The sequence below is a fragment of the Nerophis ophidion genome, linkage group LG05 (assembly GCF_033978795.1).
Source record: "Nerophis ophidion isolate RoL-2023_Sa linkage group LG05, RoL_Noph_v1.0, whole genome shotgun sequence".
In the NCBI taxonomy this organism is placed as follows: domain Eukaryota; kingdom Metazoa; phylum Chordata; class Actinopteri; order Syngnathiformes; family Syngnathidae; genus Nerophis; species Nerophis ophidion.
Window position 1 is genome coordinate 15160595 of NC_084615.1, and position 26230 is coordinate 15186824.

General features: G+C 42.9%; 1 protein-coding gene across 4 annotated transcripts in view; it reads right to left on the reverse strand.

The window, feature by feature from the left end:
• ganabb (glucosidase II alpha subunit b) overlaps positions 1 to 25945 on the reverse strand; it is a 61027-nt gene extending 35082 nt beyond the window's left edge. The window contains exons 1-8 of one of the 4 annotated variants that reach the window (XM_061900169.1): positions 25752 to 25945; positions 23488 to 23589; positions 23315 to 23423; positions 10172 to 10299; positions 7933 to 8112; positions 4870 to 4935; positions 742 to 790; positions 551 to 626 (exon numbers count right to left, since the gene is read on the reverse strand). In XM_061900169.1, coding sequence (XP_061756153.1) covers positions 551 to 626; positions 742 to 790; positions 4870 to 4935; positions 7933 to 8112; positions 10172 to 10299; positions 23315 to 23423; positions 23488 to 23589; positions 25752 to 25771 — 730 coding nt within the window. In that variant the 5' untranslated portion in view covers positions 25772 to 25945. Of the gene's footprint in view, positions 1 to 550; positions 627 to 741; positions 794 to 4869; positions 4936 to 7932; positions 8113 to 10171; positions 10300 to 23314; positions 23424 to 23487; positions 23590 to 25751 lie in introns of all 4 variants that reach the window. The other 3 variants (XM_061900168.1, XM_061900171.1, XM_061900170.1) reach the window with 3 other exon arrangements.
• Between the last annotated feature and the right edge of the window lie 285 nt (positions 25946 to 26230).

Sequence of the window (26230 nt, forward strand, 5' to 3'; positions counted from 1 at the left end):
TTATATCACAACCCTCAGTGTGAACTGTATGGCTGTTGAACAAGTATGCCTTGCAGTAGCGTAAGCGTTCAGATAGAGGTCGCATCCAAAATGTGACAGGACGGCTGGCCGGCACGCAGATAGCAAGGTGAAAATTCTGGCGCAATGACACGTAGAAAGGATGTTAGAGGCATTGTCATCACGGCACGCCCTCAAAGTCGATGTGTGGTTGAAAATCGAAAGATGTTGACCCGGGAGATTTCTGATAGAGACTCTGAAATTTGGAAATTCACCGGACTTTTCCGGGCGGTCGGCAAGTATGCGGCTGAGCCACATCAGAGTGGTCAAAGAGCCGCATGTGGCTCCAGAGCCGCGGGTTGCTGACCCCTGCCCTATGGGGAAGTTTTCTGGGGTTCACTTGACTCGCTATAAAATGCTGCTGAGGGCATGAGGGTGGAAAAACAAGCTCTGCTCCTTCTCAACATTGAATCATTTCAACCAAAATGTGTGCTTGTAAATCTTGAATTTAATTGAAAAAATAAAAAGTTTACAGCCAAAGTAGATGACTTACCATTAGGTTTGCTGTCAGTAAATGATTTATAGGTTTCTTCCCACATGCCCTCTTCGTCTTTCTCATTCACCACAGCCTACCGGGACAGAAGGAAATAGTTATTACCCTGGATATAGAAACCATCCATTGTTTAGAGATACAATTGCAGGAGGTATACTATAATAGTTAGAGGGAATCTTAATGTGTACGACCTCTTCCTCGTTAGCCAAACTTGCATCCTCGGCCTCTCCGTCTGCCTGTCTGCTTCATGGCACAAAATGGCAGGAATAGCAAAGAAGGGGATATAGCAAAAAGAGAGAAAGTGTCACTTTGGGAAAAGCACTTGTGAGTGTATGTACTGTATAGTCAAATAAAGACAACAATTAGAAGGTTATCCAAAAACATTAGGGTAACTGCCACAGGAGTTGATTTTGATACTTTTTATTAGTAGATTGCACAGTAGATTACATATTCCGTACAATTGACCCCTAAATGGTAACACCTGAATAAGTTTTTCAACTTGTTTAAGTCGGGGTCCACGTTAATCAATTCATGGTTGAAGACAACTTCTGAATATTCTAAAGCACAGGTGTCAAACTCAAGGCCAGAGGGCCAAATCTGGCCTGGAAATAATATGAGTTAATATAATGCTTAATCTTTTCTTACTAAATATTAGGGCTGCAAAGCTTTGGGTGTCCCACGATTCGATTCAATATCGATTATTGGGGTCACGATTCGATAATATATCGATTTTTTAGATTCAACGCGATTCTCGATTCAAAAACGATATTTTTTCGATTCAAAACGATTCTGTATTCATTCAATACATAGGATTTCAGCAGGATCTACCCCAGTCTGCTGACATGCTAGCAGAGTATTAGATTTTTATAAAAAAAGCTTTTATAACTATAAAGGACAATGTTTTATCAACCGATTGCAATAATGTAAACTTGTTTTAACTATTAAACGAACCAAAAATATGACTTATTTCATCTTTGAGAAAACATTGGACACAGTGTGTTGTCAAGCTTATGAGATGCGATGCAAGTGAAAGCCACTGTGACACTATTGTTCTTTTTTTAAATTTTTTATAAATGTCTAATGATAAAGTCAGTGAGGGATTTTTAATCACTGCTATGCTGAAATTATAACTACTATTGATACTGTTGTTGATAATCATTTTTGTTTCAGTACCTTTGGTTTGTTCTGTGTCCTGTTTGTGTCTCCTCTCAATTGCTCTGTTTATTGCATGTCTGAGTGTTGCTGGGTCAGGTTTGGTTTTGGAATTGGATTGCATTGTTATGGTATTGCTGTGTAGTGGTTTGTTGGATTGATTAAAAAAAAAATCAATAAAAAAAAAAAAATCGATTTTTTAAAAATGAGAATCGATTCTGAATCGCACAATGTATTCGAATCGATTTTTTCCCACACCCCTACAAAATATATTTGTTCTTTCCTTTTTGACATTAAAATAATGTACTGCATGCAATTGCATATCTGTTCAAATTCAATAAGATCAAAATCAAAATGTTTTATGTATTCCAAAAATTGTTATTTTAAAATAAAGATAAATACTGTACTTAAATATCTGCTTGACTTATGATTTCAAAAAAAGTTATCAATCAATTGAGGTTTTTTTTAACGTAAAATCAACTTTGGTACAGTTTTTTTTCATATACAGTAAGACACTAAAACATTAAAAAACAAACAAAAAAACAAGATATTACAGTAAAAAAAAAAATAAACTTGCTGCTAAAAAGAGTGGTATTGTTTTTCCATTCCAGTCCATGTATTCATGTTGTTATATGCTGTAAAAAACACTGCTTCTACTTTCAAATTCTGGTGACTGAGCTGCCAGTTTTTAAAGTTACATTTTTATATATTTTCTTTGCAGCTTTTGTAAAAAGATATATTGTTAATGTAAGATATATACATACACACATATAAATTCATATATTACCCGTTGTTAAAAGCAGCCCTCTGAGGGCGACCAAAACTGCATTGTGGCCCTCAGTGAAAACCAGTTTGACACCTCGGGTCTAAATGGTTTCCAATGACCTCAGAAAGAGCTGCCCTCTCTCCCTATATACAGTAGATAGGTTCTACACCTGAGGCTTGCTCGTCATAAAGGGGAATACATTCTAGTTTATTACCTTATACTTTGGTTATTGTATGTCAAATCTGCACGGAAACCGAGAAACGTTCCTGTTGTGGAATGAATGAATGAATGAATGTGCCTGGGTGCTGGCCTAGGTGGAGGATGACTGGGTGCAGTGAGTTTACTTTGTTCTTAAAATAAAAAGATCGGGATTGTCCGCCTCCTTGTTATCCTTACGCCCTTTTAGACGGGGGAGGGGCCCATCGCTGAGAAGAGCGAAACATGCTTTTATTCTGAAGTCTCAGAGTCCATCACATTTGCCGAAAGTCACTTTTTTGATACTCATTTAATATGGAGACAAAGTTGGCAACATCAACCCCTTGTGCTCTGTGTTCTTATTCTCTGGCAGGCAAGGTGCGTTAAAATGTGTTTATGACCAGAGGTGGGTAGTAACGTGCTACATTTACTCTGTTACATCTACTTGAGTAACTTTTGGGATAAATTGTACTTCTAAGAGCAGTTTTTATGCTACATACGTTTACTTGAGTATATTTATAGAGAAGAAACGCTACTTTTACTCCGTTTCATTTATCTACAATCAGCTCGTTACTCGCTACTTTTTTTTGTCGATCTGTTAATGTTTGTTTTGGTTTTGTCAGACACACATTTAAAGTAAGATCTGCGCATGCCTGCGTTTCACCAATCACATGCAGTCACTGGTGACGTTGGACAAATCAAACAGAGCCAGGCGGTCACATGACCGTCTCACGTTCAACCCGACTTAAAAAAGTTGAAAAACTTATTGGGGTGTTACCATTTAGTGGTCAATTGTACAGAATATGTACTGCACTGTGAAATCTACTAATAAAAGTTTCAATCAATCAATCAAAAGTGTAAAGGAAAAAAAGACTTTTTATTTCAACCGTACTTCCCGTCAAAAGCCTAAAGACTGATCGCACAGTTCCTGTCTTCACAATAAGAGTGCCGCTCCATCGTGCCTGCGCTAACAAAATAAGAGTCTCTGAAAGCCAGCGCAAACAAGCTAGCAAGGTACGGAGTTTGCCGCCGATGAATTTCTTGTAAAGTGTATAAAAACGAATATGGAAGCTGGACAAATAAGATGCCAAAAACCAACGACTTTCATGTGGTATTAGACAGAAAGGAGGAACTTTTTTTCTCCTCCATTTGAAAACATGGACATTATCAGCACTATACTGTCTGATTCCAATCAATACAAGTCATCAGAATCAGGTAATACACCAACTTATATTCTTGTTTTCATGAAAGATAGGAGTCTATGTGTTAAGCATGCATGTATATTCATTAAAACACCTTTAACATGTGAACCAAAACGGCAAAATAAAAACATAAATTATATACTGTCTATATAAATGTATGTATATATATATATGTATATATACATACACTGTGTATGTATATGTACATATGAGGTAGAACACCTCGACTTGGTCATTAATTAATTGATTAACGTTGAAAAACTTATTGGGGTGTTACCATTTAGTGGTCAATTGTAGGGAATATGTACTGTACTGTGCAATCTACTAATACAAGTTTCAATCAATCAATGAATGCCTACCGAGCCTATGGTGCTATTAAGTTATATAAGCTCAATGTGCCTTAATTTTTTTTATTTTCATGTATTATTATTTAATATATATTATTGTTTTAGTTGCTTAAGAGATATTCCTGGCTCTAAAATTGCTCATTGCTATTTTTATGTTTTTGTGCATTACTTGTTGCTGTAATCATTAAACAAACAGGTTACTTATCAGTTACTCAGTACTTGAGTAGTTTTTTCACAACATACTTTTTACTTTTACTCAAGTAAATATTTGGGTGACTACTCCTTACTTTTACTTGAGTAATAAATCTCTAAAGTAACAGTACTCTTACTTGAGTACAATTTCTGACTACTCTACCCACCTCTGTTTATGACTGAGGGGGAACATGTAGAATCAAATCTATTTGTGATCCAATTTTATTTGTGATGGCTGGTCACCAAGACATTCGTAGATGGGGAAACCTAATAACAATTACTAATTTAGTTTTTTCAGAAAGCCATCGTTAGCACACGCACTCGAAACCACACCAATCCTTCAAGCACAGGCACCAAATACACCCTCCAAAACTGGCCATTGTTTTCAACAGACTCCCTATGAGTACGTCACTATTTACAGTATTAGTACAAGTAATAGAATACAGATATCTTGAGGGTCTTTACCTAGATAATACACTCTTGACAATATCCCACACACTTGCAAATGTGCTAGTTATTAAAGTGAAGAAACTAGGGTGATAAGGAGAAGAGGACAGAACCAGTCAGACAATACTCAAATGATCAAAGTCAATCAAAGTCCACTGAGCTGGGTACATACAGTGCTACCTCAACTTGCCTTATCTTAACTTACAAGCTGTCTCTCTGCATTTTATTATGCTTAAATTGCGAGCATAGTTTCATTTACGAGGCGCTAGATGGCATAGGTGTAATGTTGCAGTGAAAACCGTAAGTTTTTACATCAGATGTAACTTGCTATTATTAGCCTATAGCTAGGGAGTGACACAGCTTTGTTTTTCAAACATTGGAAAACAAACCTTGACTGTCTCTATCATAGCTGAGCTTTGAAACAAAGATGTCCTTGCTGCTCCTGCTGTTGTAGCTACCGCAACACTGGTTGCGAGAGATACAGTGGGGCAAAAAAGTATTTAGTCAGCCACCGATTGTGCAAGTTCTCCCACTTAAAATGATGACAGGGGTCTGTAATTTTCACTACAGGTGCACTTCTACTGTGAGAGACAGAATGTAAAAAAAAATCCAGGAATTCACATTGTAGGAATTTTAAATAATTTATTTGTAAATTATGGTGGAAAATAGGTATTTGGTCAACCATTCAAAGGTGTCACTGATTGAAGGTTTTGGCTCAAAATCTCCCGATACATGGCCCCATTCATTCTTTCCTTAACACGGATCAATCGTCCTGTCCCCTTAGCAGAAAAACAGCCCCAAAGCATGATGTTTCCACCCCCATGCTTCACAGTAGGTATGGTGTTCTTGGGATGCAACTCAGTATTCTTCTTCCTCCAAACACGACCAGTTGAGTTTATACCAAAAAGTTATATTTTGGTTTCATCCGCCCACATGACATTCTCCCAATCCTCTGCTGTATCATCCATGTCCTCTCTGGCAAACTTCAGACGGGCCTGGAAATGCACTGGCTTAAGCAGGGTGACACGTCTGGCAATGCAGGATTTGTTTCCCTGTCGGCATAGTGTGTTGCTGATGGTATCCTTTGTTACTTTGGTCCCAGCTCTCTGCAGGTCATTAAACAGATCCCCCCGTGTGGTTTTGGGATTTTTGCTCACCGTTCTCATGATCATTTTGACCACACAGTAAGAGATCTTGCGTGGAGTCCCAGACCGAGAGAGATTATCACTGGTCTTACAGGTCTGTGAGAGTCAGAGATCTTCCTCGTTTGAAGTGACCAAATACTTATTTTCCACCATGATTTACAAATAAATTCTTTAAAATTCCTGGATTTTTTTTTCACATTCTGTCTCTCACAGTTTAAGTGTACCTATGATGAAAATTACAGACCTCTGGCATCATTTTAAGTGGGAGAACTTGCACAATCGGTGGCCGACTAAATAATTTTTTGCCCCCCTGTAGCTAGGGAATGACATAGCTTTGTTTTTCCCAAACATTGTAAAACAAACCTTGGCTGTCTCTGTCATAGCTGAGCTTTGAAACAACGATGTCCTTGCTGCTCCTGCCGTTGTAGCTACCGCAACACTGGTTGCGAGAGATAACATGATTAGAAATATCGGCTTTTTCCGCGCCATTACTCGCTACCATCCCAGCCTTTCCTCTTTGGTAACTTAGCTCCTTGTAAACCTTGGATCTATTGAGACTGGAAGATGCCAATCAGAGCAAACCAAACATCATTTCAGGTCCTCTCCAGTCTGTTGTAAGAGGTGAATGTTTCCATTTTAATTTGACATTATTATTACCATTTTACAAAACACAGGTTGTGCGTTCATGAGAGTGCTGGCCGTGAGAATTTTGCGATATCTGCCTGCCGCATTCCATTCATAAAACTACTGTACTGTAGTGTAGTTATTTGTTTTACAATTGCAGTGTTTTTGAAACACAATTGCTTTTTCTTTTTATATGTTAAATTGGCGCTGTGTTGAGAGGGCCACAGATTAAGTACGCATTCAATTGATTTCCATTTACCGTATTTCCTTGAATTGCCGCCGGGGCGCTAATTAATTTAAAACCTCTTCCCACTCCGGCGCTTACCAAAGGCATGCGGTAAATTTAGGCCTGCGCTTATAAATTTGAGTGTGATATAAGGATACCATCATGAAAAGCACATTTAATAAAAAAAACTTTATTATGGTCTTACCTTTACTTGTAAATGAAGTCCATGCGCAGCTCCTTCTGATCAAAAGCATCGATAGATTGTTTATAGAGGTCTTCCTTATCTTTCTTCAGTTTTAAAAGTCTCTGTCTCGATGGAGATCTTCCTTTATTACCTCCTGCTTTGATTGAAAGTCCAGTTTAGAAAACTGTTTTATTTTAGATATGTAATCCTCCATGTTAAAAGTGCAAGCGAGAGGAAAAAATAAACGATCGCTGCTCACTCTTGCTGCTTGTTGTCACTTTTTCTGCAGCCGAGTAGTCGCAAGAAGGATCACTAGCGCCCTCTACCACCAGGAGGCTGGAGTCATTTAATGACTCATATTTGACACACGCAGCTACGGTATATTAATAAAACATAGCTGCTTACTGTTCTTTTTAGCATATTCAATAGCTTGGAACTTAAATCCTACTGAATAGCTCTTAATCTGCAATTTCAATTTATTCAAATTAGCCTCCTCCATTTTGAAAATGATGACAGGTGAGATGTCACCTAATTATTTTGCGAAACGAGTTTGACCCGGCAGTAATTCTAGACATGCGGTAATAAAAATAATATTTTATCGAAACGAGTTTGACCCAGCGTTAATCCTGAGCTGGCGGTAATACTAAGCATGCGCTAATTATTTTGCGAAACGAGTTTGACCCGGCAGTAATTCTAGGCAGGCGCATACTATATACCCGGCGGCAATTCAAGGAAATACGGTATTTCAACGGGCGGGGCTGCTTTAAGATGAGTATTGGGAATTACGATCTTGTTGGTGAAAGGCAATGTGACGGCAGGTTGAGGTACCACTGTAATTGTGTAGTACTTGCAAAGGAGGGCTAGTATTGGTCAAAGTGCGCGTGTAAAGTGTGGTCTCTCACGTGTCCTTCCGTAGCCTTAAATGCTCAAAGGCCAGGAGGCCACGCGAGTTTAGTGACAAGAGCACGTCACGACCCTGCATGATGTCCAATCGGAATGGGCGGGCACTGACAATGACCCTTTGAGAATCCACCCCCAGGGACAGAACCACTCCGTTCTCATCCTGAGACAAGAGGGACAGGCTGGGGAAGAGAGAGGGGAGAAAGTCAAGTCAAATCATTGGGCTAAAACAGCACAACTGTGCCTGGTGTGAGAAAAAACATTCACAGCGTCATGGTCTCAGTATGATGAAACAATGTCAACCTTTGACCGCTCAGACCCAGTTTCAATTGAAGACTATAATGATACCATAGAGCGAAATCCCAACTCCATGTTCCTCAGTAATGTGACACAGGAGGAAATAGTAACAATCATGAAAAAATTTAAATCTAAGACTTCAACTGATTGTAAAGGAAATGATATGGAAACGATAAAAAAAAAAAGGTTATTGAAGAGATCTCAGGACCATTAATGTATATTAGTAACCTATCATTTCAAACAGGTACATTTGCAAACAAAATGAAAATAGCTAAAGTTGCACCAATTTATAAGACTGGAGACAAACATCTATTTACAAATTATAGACCTGTTTCTTTACTTCTAAAATTTTCAAAAATCATTGAAAAACTGTTCAGTAACAGATTAAAGAATTTCATAAATAAAAAAAGAATACTCATAGAGAACCAATATGGATACAGAGCTAATGTTTCAACTTTAATAGCTTTAATTGATATTACAGAAATTACCAATGCAATAGATGGTAAAAATGTGCGGCAGCAGTGCTTATGGATCTAGCTAAAGCATTTGACACAATTAATCACAATATTTTAATCAAAAAACTAAAACTATATGACATCAGAGGGTAAGTCCTAACCTGGATAAGAAGTTATCTAACGAACAGGAAACAGTACGTGAAACTAGGCGAACACACTTCTACAGCGCTAAATATATCCTGTGGTGTACCTCAGGAATCAATACTAGGACCTAAATTATTCAATCTCTATTTAAATGACATTTGTAAAGTTACAAGAGATTCAAAGATAGTATTATTTGCGGATGATACAACAGCATTTTGTTCAGGAGAGAACACACAGAAGGTAATACAAATAATAACAGAAGAAATGAGCAAATTAAAAAAATGGTTTGACAAAAACAGACTATCATTGAATCTCAGTAAAACTAAAATAATGCTATTTGGTAACAGTAGAAGAGAAATTCAAACACAAATACAAATAGACGGAATAGAAATTGAAAGAGTAAATGAAACCAAATTTCTAGGTATGATTGATTGATGATAAATTGAACTGGAAAGCTCATGTAAAAAATATGCAACACAAAGTAGCAAGAAACACGTCAATAATGAATAAATATGTTCTAGACCAAAAATCACTTCATATTCTCTACTGCTCACTAGTGTTACCATATCTGAGTTACTGTGTTGAAATATGGGGAAATAATTACAAAAGTACACTTCATTCACTAACAGTGTTACAAAAAAGATTGGTTAAAATAATACATAATGTTGGATACAGAGAACATACAAATCCTTTATTTATTCAATCAAAGATACTGAAATTCCACGACATAGTGAATTTGCAAACAGCTCAAATTATACACAAAGCAAACTATAACCTGCTTCCCAAGAATATACAACAATTCTTCTCAACAAAAGAGGATAAATATAATCTTAGAGAAAATTGTAACTTCAAACATTTGTACGCACGTACAACACTTAAGACCTTCAGTATATCAGTATGTGGAATTAAATTATGGAATGGATTAAGCATAGAAATCAAACAATGTACTAATATGATCCACTTAAAGAAACTCTTCAAACTTAAAGTGCTTACAAAGTACAAAAAATAAGACACATGGTAAATATTCTGAATTTATTCATCCATTCATTCTAAAAATAATCTTACTTATCTCATCGTATGAAATAAAACTTACTTCAACCAATTATTTATTTATTTATTTTTATTGTGATACTTATGGAGTATATTGTGAAGACATTGAGAACAGGAAGTGAACAAAAGTTTTAGCAACTGTTATGTAAAAGAAAAGGGGTAGGATTAAATAAGCTCTGCTTCTTCCTACTCCTTTTTGAACATGTTGAAAAGAGAAACTGGAAATTGTGATGTATCATGTTGTATGCTTGCATGTTCCAAATAAACTCAGTCAACCAATACCAGGGAAACTTACGGCTCTGTCGGCGGCTCTCTGATGAGCACGTCTGGGACCTCGTAGCGAGGCTTCAGTGGCTTCAGCTCATTAATCTTCACCCTGGTTATGTTTCCCTGGAGGCGATAGAGTTCCAGCAAGAGACGCACCTGCGAGAAAGGACAGATTTTGAGGAGGCAGAAGCCATTAGAATTGAATATGTGGAATCCAACATTAAAAAAAGAACTAAACACTTATTTAATAATACCACCTTAACATTTGACAACCAAAAAATTATACACCATTTAATAACACCACCTTAAAGGCCTACTGAAATTCAATTTTCTTATTTAAACAGGGATAGCAGGTCCATTATATGTGTCATACTTGATCATTTCGTGATATTGCCATATTTTTGCTGAAAGTATTTAGTAGAGAACATCGACGATAATGTTCGCAACTTTTGGTGCTGATAAAAAAGCCTTGCCTGTACCGGAAGTAGCAGACAATATGCGTGTGGCGTCACAGGTTGTGGAGCTCCTCACATCTGAACATTGTTTACAATCATGGCCACCAGCAGCGAGAGCGATTCGGACCGAGAAAGCAACGATTTCCCCATTAATTTGAGCGAGGATGAAAGATTCGTGGATGAGGAAAGTGAGAGCCATACCGCTTTGGCCCCGACGCTGACGGTCAGGAGGACGCCTATTGATGCTGGAGTAGCACACGACATAGATCGCCTTCAGAATACAGAATGGTAAAATGTTTTTTATTAATACACATAGTACACTGTACTTTGTGTGTGTGGTCCAATCCAACCGTGTTCGCTTGACATCTCTGTTCAATAGTAAAGCTTGACTGTCATCTTTCGGGAATGAAAACAATGAAACACCGGCTGTGTTTGTGGGGCTAAAGCTGGCCGCAGTACAACGCTTCCCACCTACAGCTTTCTTCTTTGATGTCTCCATTATTAATTGAACAAATTGCAAAAGATTGAGCAACACAGAAGTCCAAAATACTGTGGAATTTTGCGATGAAAACAGACGACGTAAATGCTGGGAACGATGCTAGAACAAAATGTCCTCTACAATCTGTGACGTCACGCGCACACGTCATCGTACCGAGACGTCTCAGCAGGATATTTCGGCGCGACATTTAAAAACTACAATTTAGTAAACTAACCCGGCCGTATTGGCATGTGTTGCAATGTTAAGATTTCATCATTGATATATAAACTATCAGACTGCGTGGTCGGAAGTAGTGGCTTTCAGTAGGCCTTTAACATTTGACAACCAAACAATTATACACCTATTTAATAATATTGATTGATTGAAACTTGTATTAGTAGATTGCACAGTACAGTACATATTCCGTACAATTGACCACTAAATGGTAACACCCGAATAAGTTTTTCAACCTGTTTAAGTCGGGGTCCACGTTAATCAATTCATGGTATATACCACCTTAACATTTGACAACCAAACAATTATACACCTATTTAATAATGTCACCTCGCTGGAGGGGGGGAGCCAGAGCTGGTGCGGAGGTGGAGAAGTTCCGGCTGGACATAGTCGGACTCACTTCGATGCACAGCAAGGGCTCTGGAACCAGTTCTATCAAGAGGGTTCTGGACTCTCTTCCACTCTGGCGTAACACGCAGTGAGAGGCGATGGGCTGAGGTGGCGATTCCTGTTATCCCCCGGTTCAAAGCCTGCACGTTGCACTTAAACCCAGTAGACGAGAGGGTCGCTTCCCTCCGCCTTTAGGTGGGGGGACGGGTCCTGACTGTTGTTTGTGCTGATGCACCAAACAGCAGCTCAGAGTACCCACCCTTTTTGGATTCCCTTGAGGGAGTACTGGAGAGTACTCTCCGAATGACTCCCTTGTTCTGCTGGAGGACTTCAACGCTCATGTTGGCAACGACTGTAAAACCTGGAGAGGTGTGATTGGGAAAAACGGCCACCCGGATGTGAACCAGAGTGTTTTTTTTTTGTTTTGGACTTTTGTGCTCGTCACAGATTGTCCATAACAAACAGCATGTTCAAACATAAGGGTGTCCATATGTGCACTTGGCACCAGGACACTCAAGACTGCAGTTGCATGATCGACTTTGTAGTTGTATCATCGGATTTGCGGTCTTATGTGAGGGTCTGCTGGGAACGTCTAGCAGAGTTTTCTGTCAGAGAGCGTTTCAATTCCCATCTCCGGAAAAACTTTGAATATGTCACAAGGGAGGCACTGGACATTGAGTCCGAGTGGACCATGTTCTGTGCCTCTATTGTCGAGGCAGCTGGAGCTGTGGCCACAAGGTGGTTGGTGCCTGTCTTGAAGGTAATCCTAGAACCCGCTGGTGAGGGATGTTGTTAAGCTAAAGAAAAGAGTCCTATCGGGTCTTTTTGGTTTATGCGACTCCAGAGGCAGCGGACAGGTAGACAGGCCAAGCGGTGTGCAGCTTTGACGGTCAGGGAGACAAAAACTCGGACATGGGAGGAGTTCGGGGAAGCCATGGAAAACGACTTCTGGACAGCGTCGAAGTGATTCTGGACCACCATCCGCTGCCTCAGGAAAGGGGAAGCACTGCACTGTCAACAGCGTGTATGGTGAGGATGGTGTTCTGCTGACCTCGACTGCAGATGTTGTGGATCGGTGGAGAGAATACTTAGAAGACCTCTTCAATTCCACCAACACAGCTTCCTATGAGGAAGCAGTGCCTGGGGAATCTGTGGTAGGCTCTCTTATTTCTGGGGCTGAGGTTGCCGAGGTAGTTAAAAAGCTCCTCGGTGGCAAAGCCCCGGGGGACGATGAGATCCGCCCGGAGTTCCTTAAAGCTCTGGATGCTGTGGGGCTGTCTTGGGTGGCAAGACTGCAAGATCGCGTGGACATCAGGGGCGGTATCTCTGGATTGGCAGATCGGGGTGGTGGTTCCTCTCTTTAAGAAGGGGAACGGGAGGGTGTGTTCCAACTATCGTGGGATCACACTCCTCAGCCTTCCCGGTATGTCAGACCTTGGATTCAGGAGGAACAGTGTGGTTTTCTATCTGGTAGTGGAACGGTGGATCAGCTTCATACTGTCAGCAGGATCCTTGAGAGTGCATGGGAGTTTTCGTGTCCCCCAGCAAGTCCTGTGTCCTTGATCGGTTCGCAGCAGTGTGAAGTGACTGGGATGAGAATCAGCACCTACAAGTCCAAGTCCATGGTTCTCGCCCGGAAAAGAGTGAAGTGCCATCTCCGAGTTGGGGAAGAGATCTTTACCTATGTGGAGGAGTTCAAGTATCCCGGAGTCTTGTTCACGTGTGGGGGAAGAGTGGATGGTGAGATAGACAACCGGATAAGTGCGGCGTCTTCAGTAATGCGGACGCCGTATCGATCTGTTGTGGTGAAAAAGGAGCTGAGCCAGAAGGCAAAGCTCTCAATTTACCAGTCGATTTACGCTACCATCCTCACCTGGTCATGAGCTTTGGGTTATGATCCAAAGGACAAGAGTTCAAGGTTTTCACGTTGTTCCAAATGGGTTGAGTTTTTTTCTTGCCCTGATATGGGATTGGAACTGTGGATGTGGGTGTGGCTTGTGTAGCCCTTTGGAACATTTGTGATAAGGGCTTTTTAAGTAAATGTTGACTGATTGATTTAAACAGGCCCTCAAGTTAGGTTAGTCTAGTCACCACTTAGGGCATTTGTAGCTAAATTACGCTACATTCCAAGACCACTTAGCAACTTTTTTTCCTCAAAAGCGATGAGCGACACATCTAGCAAATTTTTGGTATGTTTTGGAGACATGTAGTGCCAGCTACAGTCAGAGCAGGGAGGAGATATCATTGCAACTTCCCATTACTATTGTTCACGTTAATAGTCACTTAATTAATTGATAATTGTCAGTCAATACATTTGGTTTGTTTGTGAATGTCACAACCCCTCAGGGTTTTGATCATATTTCATACTCTAACATTTAAAAACGCAGCACAAAATTAATTCTAATTAATTCCAGGAACTGCGTAACAAATCCAGTCCTATGTCCTCGCTCCTAAATATTCCAAAGTCAACTTTATTCTAAGAAAAGTGAAGATCCATCCATCCATCCATCATCTTCCGCTTATCCGAGGTCGGGTCGCGGGGGCAACAGCCTAAGCAGGGAAACCCAGACTTCCCTCTCCCCAGCCACTTCGTCTAGCTCTTCCCGGGGGATCCCGAGGCGTTCCCAGGCCAGCCGGGAGACATAGTCTTCCCAACGTGTCCTGGGTCTTCCCCGTGGCCTCCTACCGGTTGGACGTGCCCTAAACACCTCCCTAGGGAGGCGTTCGGGTGGCATCCTGACCAGATGCCCGAACCACCTCATCTGGCTCCTCTCGATGTGAAGGAGCAGCGGCTTTACTTTGAGTTCCTCCCGGATGGCAGAGCTTCTCACCCTATCTCTAAGGGAGAGCCCCGCCACACGGCGGAGGAAACTCATTTCGGCCGCTTGTACCCGTGATCTTATCCTTTCGGTCATGACCCAAAGCTCATGACCATAGGTGAGGATGGGAACGTAGATCGACCGGTAAATTGAGAGCTTTGCCTTCCGGCTCAGCTCCTTCTTCACCACAACGGACCGGTACAACGTCCGCATTACTGAAGACGCCGCACCGATCCGCCTGTTGATCTCACGATCCACTCTTCCCTCACTCGTGAACAAGACTCCTAGGTACTTGAACTCCTCCACTTGGGGCAGGGTCTCCTCCCCAACCCGGAGATGGCACTCCACCCTTTTCCGGGCGAGAACCATGGACTCGGACTTGGAGGTGCTGATTCTCATTCCGGTCGCTTCACACTCGGCTGCGAACCGATCCAGCGAGAGCTGAAGACCCCGGTCAGATGAAGCCATCAGGACCACATCATCTGCAAAAAGCAGAGACCTAATCCTGCGGTTACCAAACCGGAACCCCTCAACGCCTTGACTGCGCCTAGAAATTCTGTCCATAAAAGTTATGAACAGAATCGGTGACAAAGGACAGCCTTGGCGGAGTCCAACCCTCACTGGAAATGTGTTCGACTTACTGCCGGCAATGCGGACCAAGCTCTGGCACTGATCGTACAGGGAACGGACCGCCACAATAAGACAGTCCGATACCCCATACTCTCTGAGCACTCCCCACAGGACTTCCCGAGGGACACGGTCGAATGCCTTCTCCAAGTCCACAAAGCACATGTAGACTGGTTGGGCAAACTCCCATGCACCCTCAAGAACCCTGCCGAGAGTATAGAGCTGGTCCACAGTTCCACGACCAGGACGAAAACCACACTGTTCCTCCTGAATCCGAGGTTCGACTATCCGACGTAGCCTCCTCTCCAGTACACCTGAATAAACCTTACCGGGAAGGCTGAGGAGTGTGATCCCACGATAGTTGGAACACACCCTCCGGTCCCCCTTTTTGAAGAGAGGAACCACCACCCCGGTCTGCCAATCCAGAGGTACCGCCCCCGATGTCCACGCGATGCTGCAAAGTCTTGTCAACCAAGACAGCCCCACAGCATCCAGAGCCTTAAGGAACTCCGGGCGGATCTCGTCCACCCCTGGGGCCTTGCCACTGAGGAGCTTTTTAACTACCTCAGCGACCTCAGCCCCAGAAATAGGAGAGTCCACCACAGATTCCCCAGGCACTGCTTCCTCATAGGAAGACGTGTTGGTGGGATTGAGGAGGTCTTCGAAGTATTCCTTCCACCTGTCCACAACATCCGCAGTCGAGGTCAGCAGAACACCATCCGCACCATACACGGTGTTGATAGTGCACTGCTTCCCCTTCCTGAGGCGGCGGACGGTGGTCCAGAATCGCTTCGAAGCCGTCCGGAAGTCGTTTTCCATAGCTTCCCCGAACTCTTCCCATGTCCGAGTTTTTGCCTCCGCGACCGCTGAAGCTGCACACCGCTTGGCCTGTCGGTACCTGTCCACTGCCTCCGGAGTCCTATGAGTCAAAAGGACCCGATAGGACTCCTTCTTCAGCTTGACGGCATCCCTCACCGCTGGTGTCCACCAGGGGGTTTTAGGATTGCCGCCCCGACAGGCACCAACTACCTTGCGGCCACAGCTCCGATCTGCCGCCTCGACAATAGAGGTGCGGAACATGGTCCACTCGGACTCAATGTCCAGCACCTCCCTCGTGACATGTTCAAAGTTCTTCCGGAGGTGGGAATTGAAACTTTGTCTGACAGGAGACTCTGCCAGACGTTCCCAGCAGACCCTCACAATGCGTTTGGGCCTCCCAGGTCTGTCCGGCATCCTCCCCCACCATCGCAGCCAACTCACCACCAGGTGGTGATCGGTAGAAAGCTCCGCCCCTCTCTTCACCCGAGTGTCCATAACATGAGGCCGCAAATCCGATGACACAACTACAAAGTCGATCATGGAACTGCGGCCTAGGGTGTCCTGGTGCCAAGTGCACATATGGACACCCTTATGTTTGAACATGGTGTTCGTTATGGACAAACTGTGACGAGCACAAAAGTCCAATAACAAAACACCACTCGGGTTCAGATCCGGGCGGCCATTCTTCCCAATCACGCCTCTCCAGGTTTCACTGTCGTTGCCAACGTGAGCGTTGAAGTCTCCCAGTAGGACAAGGGAATCACCCGGGGGAGCACTTTCCAGTACTCCCTCGAGCGTTCCCAAAAAGGGTGGGTACTCTGAACTGCTGTTTGGTGCATAAGCACAAACAACAGTCAGGACCCGTCCCCCCACCCGAAGGCGGAGGGAGGCTACCCTTTCGTCCACCGGGTTAAACTCCAACGTACAGGCTTTGAGTCGGGGGGAAACAAGAATTGCCACCCCAGCCCGTCGCCTCTCACTGCCGGCAACGCCAGAGTGGAAGAGGGTCCAATCCCCCTCGAGAGAAGTGGTTCCAGAGCCCTTGCTGTGCATCGAAGTGAGTCCGACTATATCCAGCCGGAATTTCTCGACTTCGCGCACTAGCTCAGGCTCTTTCCCCCCCAGTGACGTGACGTTCCACGTCCCAAGAGCTAGCTTCTGTAGCCGAGGATCGGACCGCCAAGTGCCCTGCCTTCGGCTGTCGCCCAGCTCACAATGCACCCGACCTCTATGGCCCCTGCTATGGGTGGTGAGCCCATTGGAGGGGTGACCCACGTTGCCTCTTCGGGCTGTGCCCGGCCGGGCCCCATGGGAACAGGCCCGGCCACCAGGCGCTCGCCATCGTGCCCCACCTCCGGGCCTGGCTCCAGAGGGGGGCCCCGGTGACCCGCGTCCGGGCGAGGGAAATCTGGGTCCATGATGTTTCTTCTTCATATAGGTCTTCGAGCTGCTCTTTGTCTGATCCCTCACCTAGAACCTGTTTGCCTTGGGAGACCCTACCAGGGGGCTTTATGCCCCCGGACAACATAGCTCCTAGGATCATTGGGACACGCAAACTCCTCTACCACGATAAGGTTGCAGCTCAGAGAGGAAGTGAAGAGTTTGGGAAAAACAGCAAGTCAGCCACCTAGTGGTAGGCCACGTAAACTGACAGAGAGGTCCAAATAGTGCAAAGACTTTCTGCACAGTCAGTTGCTACACAGCTCCAAACTTCATGTGACCTTCCAATTAACCCACGTACAGTACGCAGAGAGTTTCATGGAATGGGTTTCCATGGCCGAGCAGCTGCCTCTAAGCCATACCTCATCAAGTCCAATGCAAAGCGTGGGATGCAGTGGTGTAAAGCACATCGCCACTGGACTCTAGAGCACTGGAGACGCGTTCTCTGGACTGATGAATCACACTTTTCCGTCTGGCAATCTGATGGACCAGTCTGGCTTTGGAGGTTGCCAGGAGAATGCTACATTTTGGACTGCTTTGTGCCGAGTGTGACATTTGGCGGAGGAGGAATTACGGTGTGGGGTTTTTTTTTCGGGAGTTGGGCTTGGCCGCTTAGTTCCAGTGAAAGGAACTTTGAATGATCCGGGATACCAAAACATTTTGGACAATTCTATGTGGCAACAGTTTGGAGTGGGCCCCTTCCTTTTCCAACATGACTGTGCACAAAGCAAGGTCCATAAAGACATGGATGTCAATGGAGACTGAGAGCCAGGCCTTCTCCACCAACATCAGTGTGTAACCTCACCAATGTGCTTTTAGAAAAATGGTGGGAAATTCCTATAAACACATTACGCAACATTGTGGACAGCCATCCGCAGAAGAGTTGAAGCGGTGATAGGATAGCAATAAAGAAGGAACTCATTGACTATAGGGCGAACCACAATGGCGGTATCGCGTTAAAGGGGAACTTATCACCAAACCTATGCAAGTGTCAATATATACCTTGATGTTGCAGAAAAAAGACCATGTATTTTTTTAACCAATTTCCGAACACTAAACGGGTGAATTTTGGCGAATTAAACGCCTTTCTGTTTATCGCTCTGGAGGGGATGACGTCAGAATGTGACATCGCCAAGGTAATACAGCCGCCATTTTCATTTTCAACACATTACAAACACCGGGTCTCAGCTCTGTTATTTTCAGTTTTTTCAAATATTTTTTGAAACCTTGGAGACATCATGCCTCGTCGGTGTGTTGTCGGAGGGTGTGACAACACTAACAGGGAGGGATTCAAATTGCACCACTGGCAAGAAATCTGCCGCCAGACCCCCATTGAATGTGCCAGAGTGTCTCCACATTTTACCTGCGATGCTAAGACAGACATGGCACAGAGATGTGTGGATAACCTGCAGATGCATTTGCAACGATTAAGTCAACGAAATCACAAAGGTGAGTTTTGTTGATGTTGTTGACTTATGTGCTAATCAGACATATTTGGTCTTGGCATGACTGCCAGCTAATCCATGCTAACATGCTATGCTAATCGATGCTAACATGCTATTTACGCTGGCTGTATGTACATTTGAAACTAGATATCCACATTTAATGCAAAACAATCACTTACCAATCAACGGATTTAAGTTGCTCCAGTGTCACAAGATGCGAAAGTCCTGATCGTTTGGTCCGCACATTTTACCGGCGATGCTAATAAGGCAGCCATGCTATGGGCCACTTCATTAGGTACACCCATGCTATGGCCGAATAGCGTCAATAGCTATTCGCTCAATATCTTCAATTTCTTCTTCAATTTTGTTTTCGCTATCTGCCTCCATACTCCGACCATCTGTTTCAATACATGCGTAATCTGTTGAATCGCTTAAGCCGCTGAAATCCGAGTCTGAATCCGAGCTAATGTCGCTATATATTGCTGTGGTAACCGCCATGTTGTTTGTATTGGCAGCCCTGTATGACGTCACAGGAAAATGGAACGTGGTTTCGAAGATAGCGAATATAAGGCACTTTAAAGCTTTATTTAGGGATATTCCGGGACTGGTAAAATTTTGAAAAAAACTTTGAATAATAAAACAAGCCACAGGGAACTGATTTTTATTGTGTTTAACCATTTTGAAATTGTGATAATGTTCCCCTTTTAGCTCTCTGGGTAAAACTTCCCCGTATATGGACATATCCACAGACCAGATAGGATATAAAACATCCCAGGGCACAGCATATTCCCAAACGGCTCTTTTGGGGAAAGTATACTCTGCAATGCCTTCACTGTTTGACTCCAAATGTTATCTAAAACAAACATAAGCCAGTACCATTACGTTAGATTCAGGTTGTTTGTTGCATAATAGGGCCCCTTTTGGGGTCTTTTGAGATAAGAGTGCTTTCTCTGCTAATTGTCATGCTTTGTGAAGCAAGCAAAACATTGAGTTACAAGCATCCCCGCCATTAAATGTCAGTGAACTAGAGATGCGCGGATAGGCAATTATATCATCCGCAACCGCATCACTAAAGTCGTCATCAAACCCACACCCGCCCGCCACCCGCCTGTTGTTATATATCTAATATAGACGATGCAAGGCATTAGTGAGGTTAAAAAGTGTAACTCTCTCCAAATAGCACAGACACAATGGCTTTCTTAAACTTATTTATTTGAAGGCTTACTTTCCCTTCAAATTCACCGTGAAAACTGTAATGCATAAAGCACGTTACAAACGTAAAAATAATAACATGCACAGCATGTGGATCAAACATTTTTCCAAGTAAAATACCAACAAATGACAAACAAACACCTCGTTGGCCATACCCGGAAGTAGCTTCCTTACACCCGTCGACAGACCAAACGAGACACTTCAAAATAAAAGTATGCCCACATACTGTTTCAAAGAGTGCTGCTCGTTTTTCGTATGTGGGTAACATTTAACTATTTATAAATGGTTGATTTCTATAGGCTAGTAAGGTAAAGTGTTGTACCTGACAAGTTTGGGCTACCTTGCTTCTGCAGCCTTCATCAGAGATGTCACGTGATGTTAGCGTGATGTTGTCTGTGACGTGATATATGGATTGTACCATCAGGTGTTGTCAGGTACAACGCTTTACCTACTAGCCTATATAAATCAACCATTTATAAATACACGTCAGCAGGCTCAATGAACCTCTTCAACATAACATTTAACTATGTATAATGTAGCGGCTGGCTACGGGGTGTTAGCCAATGACTTTGGCTGGGGGGCGGGACTTCCGGGAGAGATAGAGGGAAGTGAGAGTTCGAGTTGTCCCGGGAAAAGCGTTAGAGACATTAGAGCTGTTGTGTGGTTGTGTTACATCTTGTGCAATAAAGACAAAACAAACGAAGAAGTTTTATGAGCCTACATTCCTGGGATTATTACAATATATATTTCCGAATTGGTTCAACCGCCACTTGCCCGAATCTATTTAAAATCTATTTTTTCGTCATGTTACCCGACCGAGCCGCGGTTTATCCGGGGACTCCGCGGTTGTGACCGCAAAAAGCGCATCTCTACAGTGAACCCTGTAAGAAAACCTCTGGTCTTAGTCCCTAGCATTGGATTTGAGCTAAACATGGCCATAGGTGTGTGTGAGTGTGGAGGACAGTGCTGAAAAGAAGAACTGGATGATGCTCACTGAATTAAAAGGAGAAATCCTTAAAAACCTGACAGAGTTACCAACTTTGCAAAGAAATTAGAGTGTATCCCAGCTAGTCCGCACCATACCGAAGTAGAATGAGTCCAAAGCTAACCAAGACTCTTAAAATAACATCTTAATGTTGAACATTTATCCATGAAAAAAGGGAAAAGCTGCTGATTGTTAGTGTTTGACGGAGAAGAAGCTGGAAGTAAGCAAATGCTGTACATAATTCCTACATTGCTTAGAAAACTAGTTGTTTGTGCCTCATTCTCTTGTATTGTTCTTATACATAATGTATATACGTTTGCTTTTGTTGGTTGTTACATGTTAAAGCTGTGGTGTTTTGCTGGGGCCAAGTGTTGATTTCATGAGAGATGTTGATTTAGGATACAAGTGTTTCCAGTTAAGAGCGCAGTCACGGAACCAATGAAGTTCTTAAGTAACTACTGTATTATTGTAGTAAGTATACCATTTCCTGGTGTTGTAGCATTGTGACAGGGACACAAAATTAGAAACAGCCCTCAGAAGGATGCAAACTACAAACCCCGTTTCCATATGAGTTGGGAATTTGTGTTAGATGTAAATATAAACGTAATATAATGATTTGCAAATCCTTTTCAACCCATATTCAGTTGAATATGCTACAAAGACAACATGTTTGATGTTCAAACTGATAAACATTTTTTTTTGCAAATAATCATTAACTTTAGAATTTGATGCCAGCAACACGTGACAAAGAAGTTGGGAAAGGTGGCAATAAATACTGATAAAGTTGAGGAATGCTCATCAAACACTTATTTGGAACATCCCACAGGTGTGCAGGCTAATTGGGAACAGGTGGGTGCCATGATTGGGTATAAAAACAGCTTCCCAAAAAATGCTCAGTCCTTCACAAGAAAGGATGGGGCGAGGTACACCCCTTTGTCCACAACTGCGTGAGCAAATAGTCAAACAGTTTAAGAACATTTCTCAAAGTGCAATTGCAAGAAATTTAGGGATTTCAACATCTACGGTCCATAATATCATCAAAAGGTTCAGAGAATCTGGAGAAATCACTCCACGTAAGCGGCATGGCCGGAAACCAACATTGAATGACCGTGACCTTCGATCCCTTAAAAGGCAGTGTATCAAAAACCGACATCAATCTCTAAAGGATATCACCACAGGGGCTCAGGAACACTTCAGAAACCACTGTCACTAAATACAGTTGGTCGCTACATCTGTAAGTGCAAGTTAAAGCTCTACTATGCAAAGCGAAAACCTTTTGTCAACAACATCCAGGAACGCCGCCGGCTTCTCTGGGCTCGAGATCATCTAAGATGGACTGATTTAAAGTGGAAAAGTGTTCTGTTGTCTGACAAGTCCACATTTCAAATTGTTTTTGGAAATATTCGACATTGTGTCATCCGGACCAAAGGGGAAGCGAACCATCCAGACTGTTATCGATGCAAAGTTCAAAAGCCAGCATCTGTGATGGTATGGGGGTGCATTAGTGCCCAAGGCATGGGTAACTTACACATCTGTGAAGGCACAATTAATGCTGAAAGGTACATACAGGTTTTGGAACAACATATGCTGCCATCCAAGCGCCGTCTTTTTCATGGACGGCCCTGCTTATTTCAGTTAGACAATGCCAAGCCACATTTAGCACATGTTACAACAGTGTGGCTTCGTAGTAAAAGAGTGCAGGTACTTTCCTGGCCCGGCTGCAGTCCACACCTGTCTCCCATGGAAAATGTGTGGCGCATTATGAAGCGTAAAATAGGACAGCGGAGACCCCGGACTGTTGAACAACTGAAGCTCTACATAAAACAAGAATGGTAAAGAATTCCACTCTCAAAGCTTCCACAATTAGTTTCCTCAGTTCCCAAACGTTTATTGAGTGCTGTTGAACAAAAAGGTGATCTAACACAGTGGTGAACATGCCCTTTCCCAACTACTTTGGCACGTGTTGCAGCCATGAAATTCTATGTTTATTATTTGCAACAAAAAAAAATAAAGTTTGAGTTTGAACATCAAATATCTTGTCTTTGTAGTGCATTCAACTGAATATGGTTTGAAAAGAATTTGCAAATCATTGTATTCCGTTTATATTTACATCTAACACAATTTCCCAACTATTATGGAAATGGGGTTTGTACAACCAGAATAACAAAGTTGTTAACGCCATACCTAAATGCTGATTTTTTTTTGACAGCTCTATCCAATGTCTTAAATGAATATTACCTAAAGTCAAGCTCAATTGTTTGTTTCACCTTGTTCTTGTCATTCTTGAGCTGCAGGGTGAGTCTGGTGTTGGTTAGCTCCATGGTCTCCAGCAGGGCTCGATAGGGAGACTCGCCAGGCTTCAACGCCCGCTGGCGCCTGAAAATCAAAGGAGTTACTAAATGTGACGCTACCATAGTTCCCATGATCGCACTAGACTCACTTGCAGAAGGCACTCTGGTCACAGGATTTGAAGTTGGCCCTGTCCACAGCCAGTGTAGCAGTCAGAGACACAGCAAGCCACAGCAGCAGGACGGACGCCATCCTGCCAAATTCCAGAGAACACCTGAAGCTCGGCATTGATTCACTGCTCATTTCAGTCCCATTTCAGAGCTGTGTGTGAATGTGAATGTGAGCTGTGTGGTTTTTTCCCCCATTTACACTAAGGCCATGTCAACACTAAGTCCTTTAATTATTTAGCCTAAGACCAGTTTCCGCCACACCAAACCAGCGTTTAAGGTCTCCCTCCTCGGACACATTTTTACACGGGTAAGTCAGCCGTGTAATTGTTGAATCTCCGGCACTTAGCTTTGTTTGGACTCATTGATCATTTACAAAGTGAGTTCCGAGAGGACGTGGCGCCAGAAAGACCCCGCCCACACAGGATATCTATGGTTCTGTCTCCCTGTAATGTTTGATTCTGTTCGGTCTCCCTGTACTGTTTGATCAAGTTCTGTCTCCCTGTAATGTTTGATCCTGTTCTGTCTCCCTGTAATGTTTGATCCTGTTCTGTCTCCCTGTAATGTTTGATCAAGTTCTGTCTCCCTGTAATGTTTGATCATGTTCTGTCTACCTGTAATGTTTGATCATGTTTTGTCTCCCTGTAATGTTTGATCATGTTCTGTTTCCCTGTAATGTTTGATCCTGTTCTGTCTCCCTGTAATGTTTGGTCGTGTTGTCTCCCTGTAATGTTTGATCCTGTTCTGTCTCCCTGTAATGTTTGGTCGTGTTCTGTCTCCCTGTAATGTTTGACCATGTTCTGTCTCCCTGTAATGTTTGACCATGTTCTGTCTCCCTGTAATGTTTGACCATGTTCTGTCTCCCTGTAATGTTTGATCATGTTCTGTCTCCCTGTAATGTTTGACCATGTTCTGTCTCCCTGTAATGTTTGACCATGTTCTGTCTCCCTGTAATGTTTGATCATGTTCTGTCTCCCTGTAATGTTTGACCATGTTCTGTCTCCCTGTAATGTTTGATCATGTTCTGTCTACCTGTAATGTTTGATCATGTTTTGTCTCCCTGTAATGTTTGATCATGTTCTGTTTCCCTGTAATGTTTGGTCGTGTTGTCTCCCTGTAATGTTTGATCCTGTTCTGTCTCCCTGTAATGTTTGGTCGTGTTCTGTCTCCCTGTAATGTTTGACCATGTTCTGTCTCCCTGTAATGTTTGATCATATTCTGTCTACCTGTAATGTTTGATCATGTTTTGTCTCCCTGTAATGTTTGATCATGTTCCGTTTCCCTGTAATGCTTGATCCTGTTCTGTCTCCCTGTAATGTTTGGTCGTGTTGTCTCCCTGTAATGTTTGGTCGTGCTGTCTCCCTGTAATGTTTGGTCGTGTTGTCTCCCTGTAATGTTTGGTCGTGTTGTCTCCCTGTAATGTTTGATCCTGTTCTGTCTCCCTGTAATGTTTGGTCGTGTTCTGTCTCCCTGTAATGTTTGACCATGTTCTGTCTCCCTGTAATGTTTGACCATGTTCTGTCTCCCTGTAATGTTTGATCATGTTCTGTCTCCCTGTAATGTTTGACCATGTTCTGTCTCCCTGCAATGTTTGGTCGTGTTCCGTCTCCCTGTAATGTTTGACCATGTTCTGTCTCCCTGTAATGTTTGACCATGTTCTGTCTCCCTGTAATGTTTGATCATGTTCTGTCTCCCTGTAATGTTTGATCATGTTCTGTCTCCCTGTAATGTTTGTCTGCTCTTGAATGAGATTGTGCTGAAAATTTGAATTTCCCCTCAGGGAGTAATAAAGTACTCGTGATTCTGATTTCGCTCTCATTGCATTGCAAAACACACCCTCAATGAACAGCCGACAGGAAATGTACCAGACGATTCATCCATCCATCCATTTCCTACCGCTTGTCCCTTTCGGGGTTCAACCATAATTAAAAATGACACGAACATTTTGTAAGAGCAGCTTGTTGTTTTAAAGCCATTCAGACCAGGACCTTCATCACCACCAGTCGAGTAAAGACGACTTTGAAAGTGAAAATGATTTTGGAAAAAAAGAAGTGTGAGACAATCGCCATTGAAAGACATCCTTGCTAGCTAGCTCGCCTGCTAAGTCAACGGCGAGGCTGTCCAACTGTCTCTGCTGGAGACACTAACTTCCATTATTGCCGTCCGCGGTAGAAACGAGCCACAAAGGCCGGGTTGAGGCACGTTGTCGAGGGATGAAAGTCACAATGATACAGCCTCAAAGTCTTACCTCTCCGGGAAGGCCGCCATCTTGTCCAAGGATCTCTGTGACTCCGCCCCTGACGCCGACGATGTTCAAACTTGGGATTTTTTTTTAATTAGTCGATATAACTTATTATTTCACGCGGAGCTGACGGAAATAAGAGTTGGTAAAGCGTTTACGTGTTTCAGCGTGTGAACATGATTTGCTTTGGCGATGACGTGATTGGAGATGATTGACGTGTCCTCTCAGCAACAGACACGTCATCAACACGCCTGCGCGCGCACTCCGTCTCTAACGCTTCAAAATGTATATTTTTACATCAATATGAAGGATTTATGCAAGCACTCAATGCAAATGTAGAATGTACCATAGCAAACTCAAGTCTATTCTTGCTGACTTTGACTGGGAAACATGTTACATCAGGGGTCTCAAACACGCGGCCCGCGGGTCAATTGCGGCCCGAGAGAAGTTATTTTGCGGCCCGCAACTTGATGTGAAAATTTAAT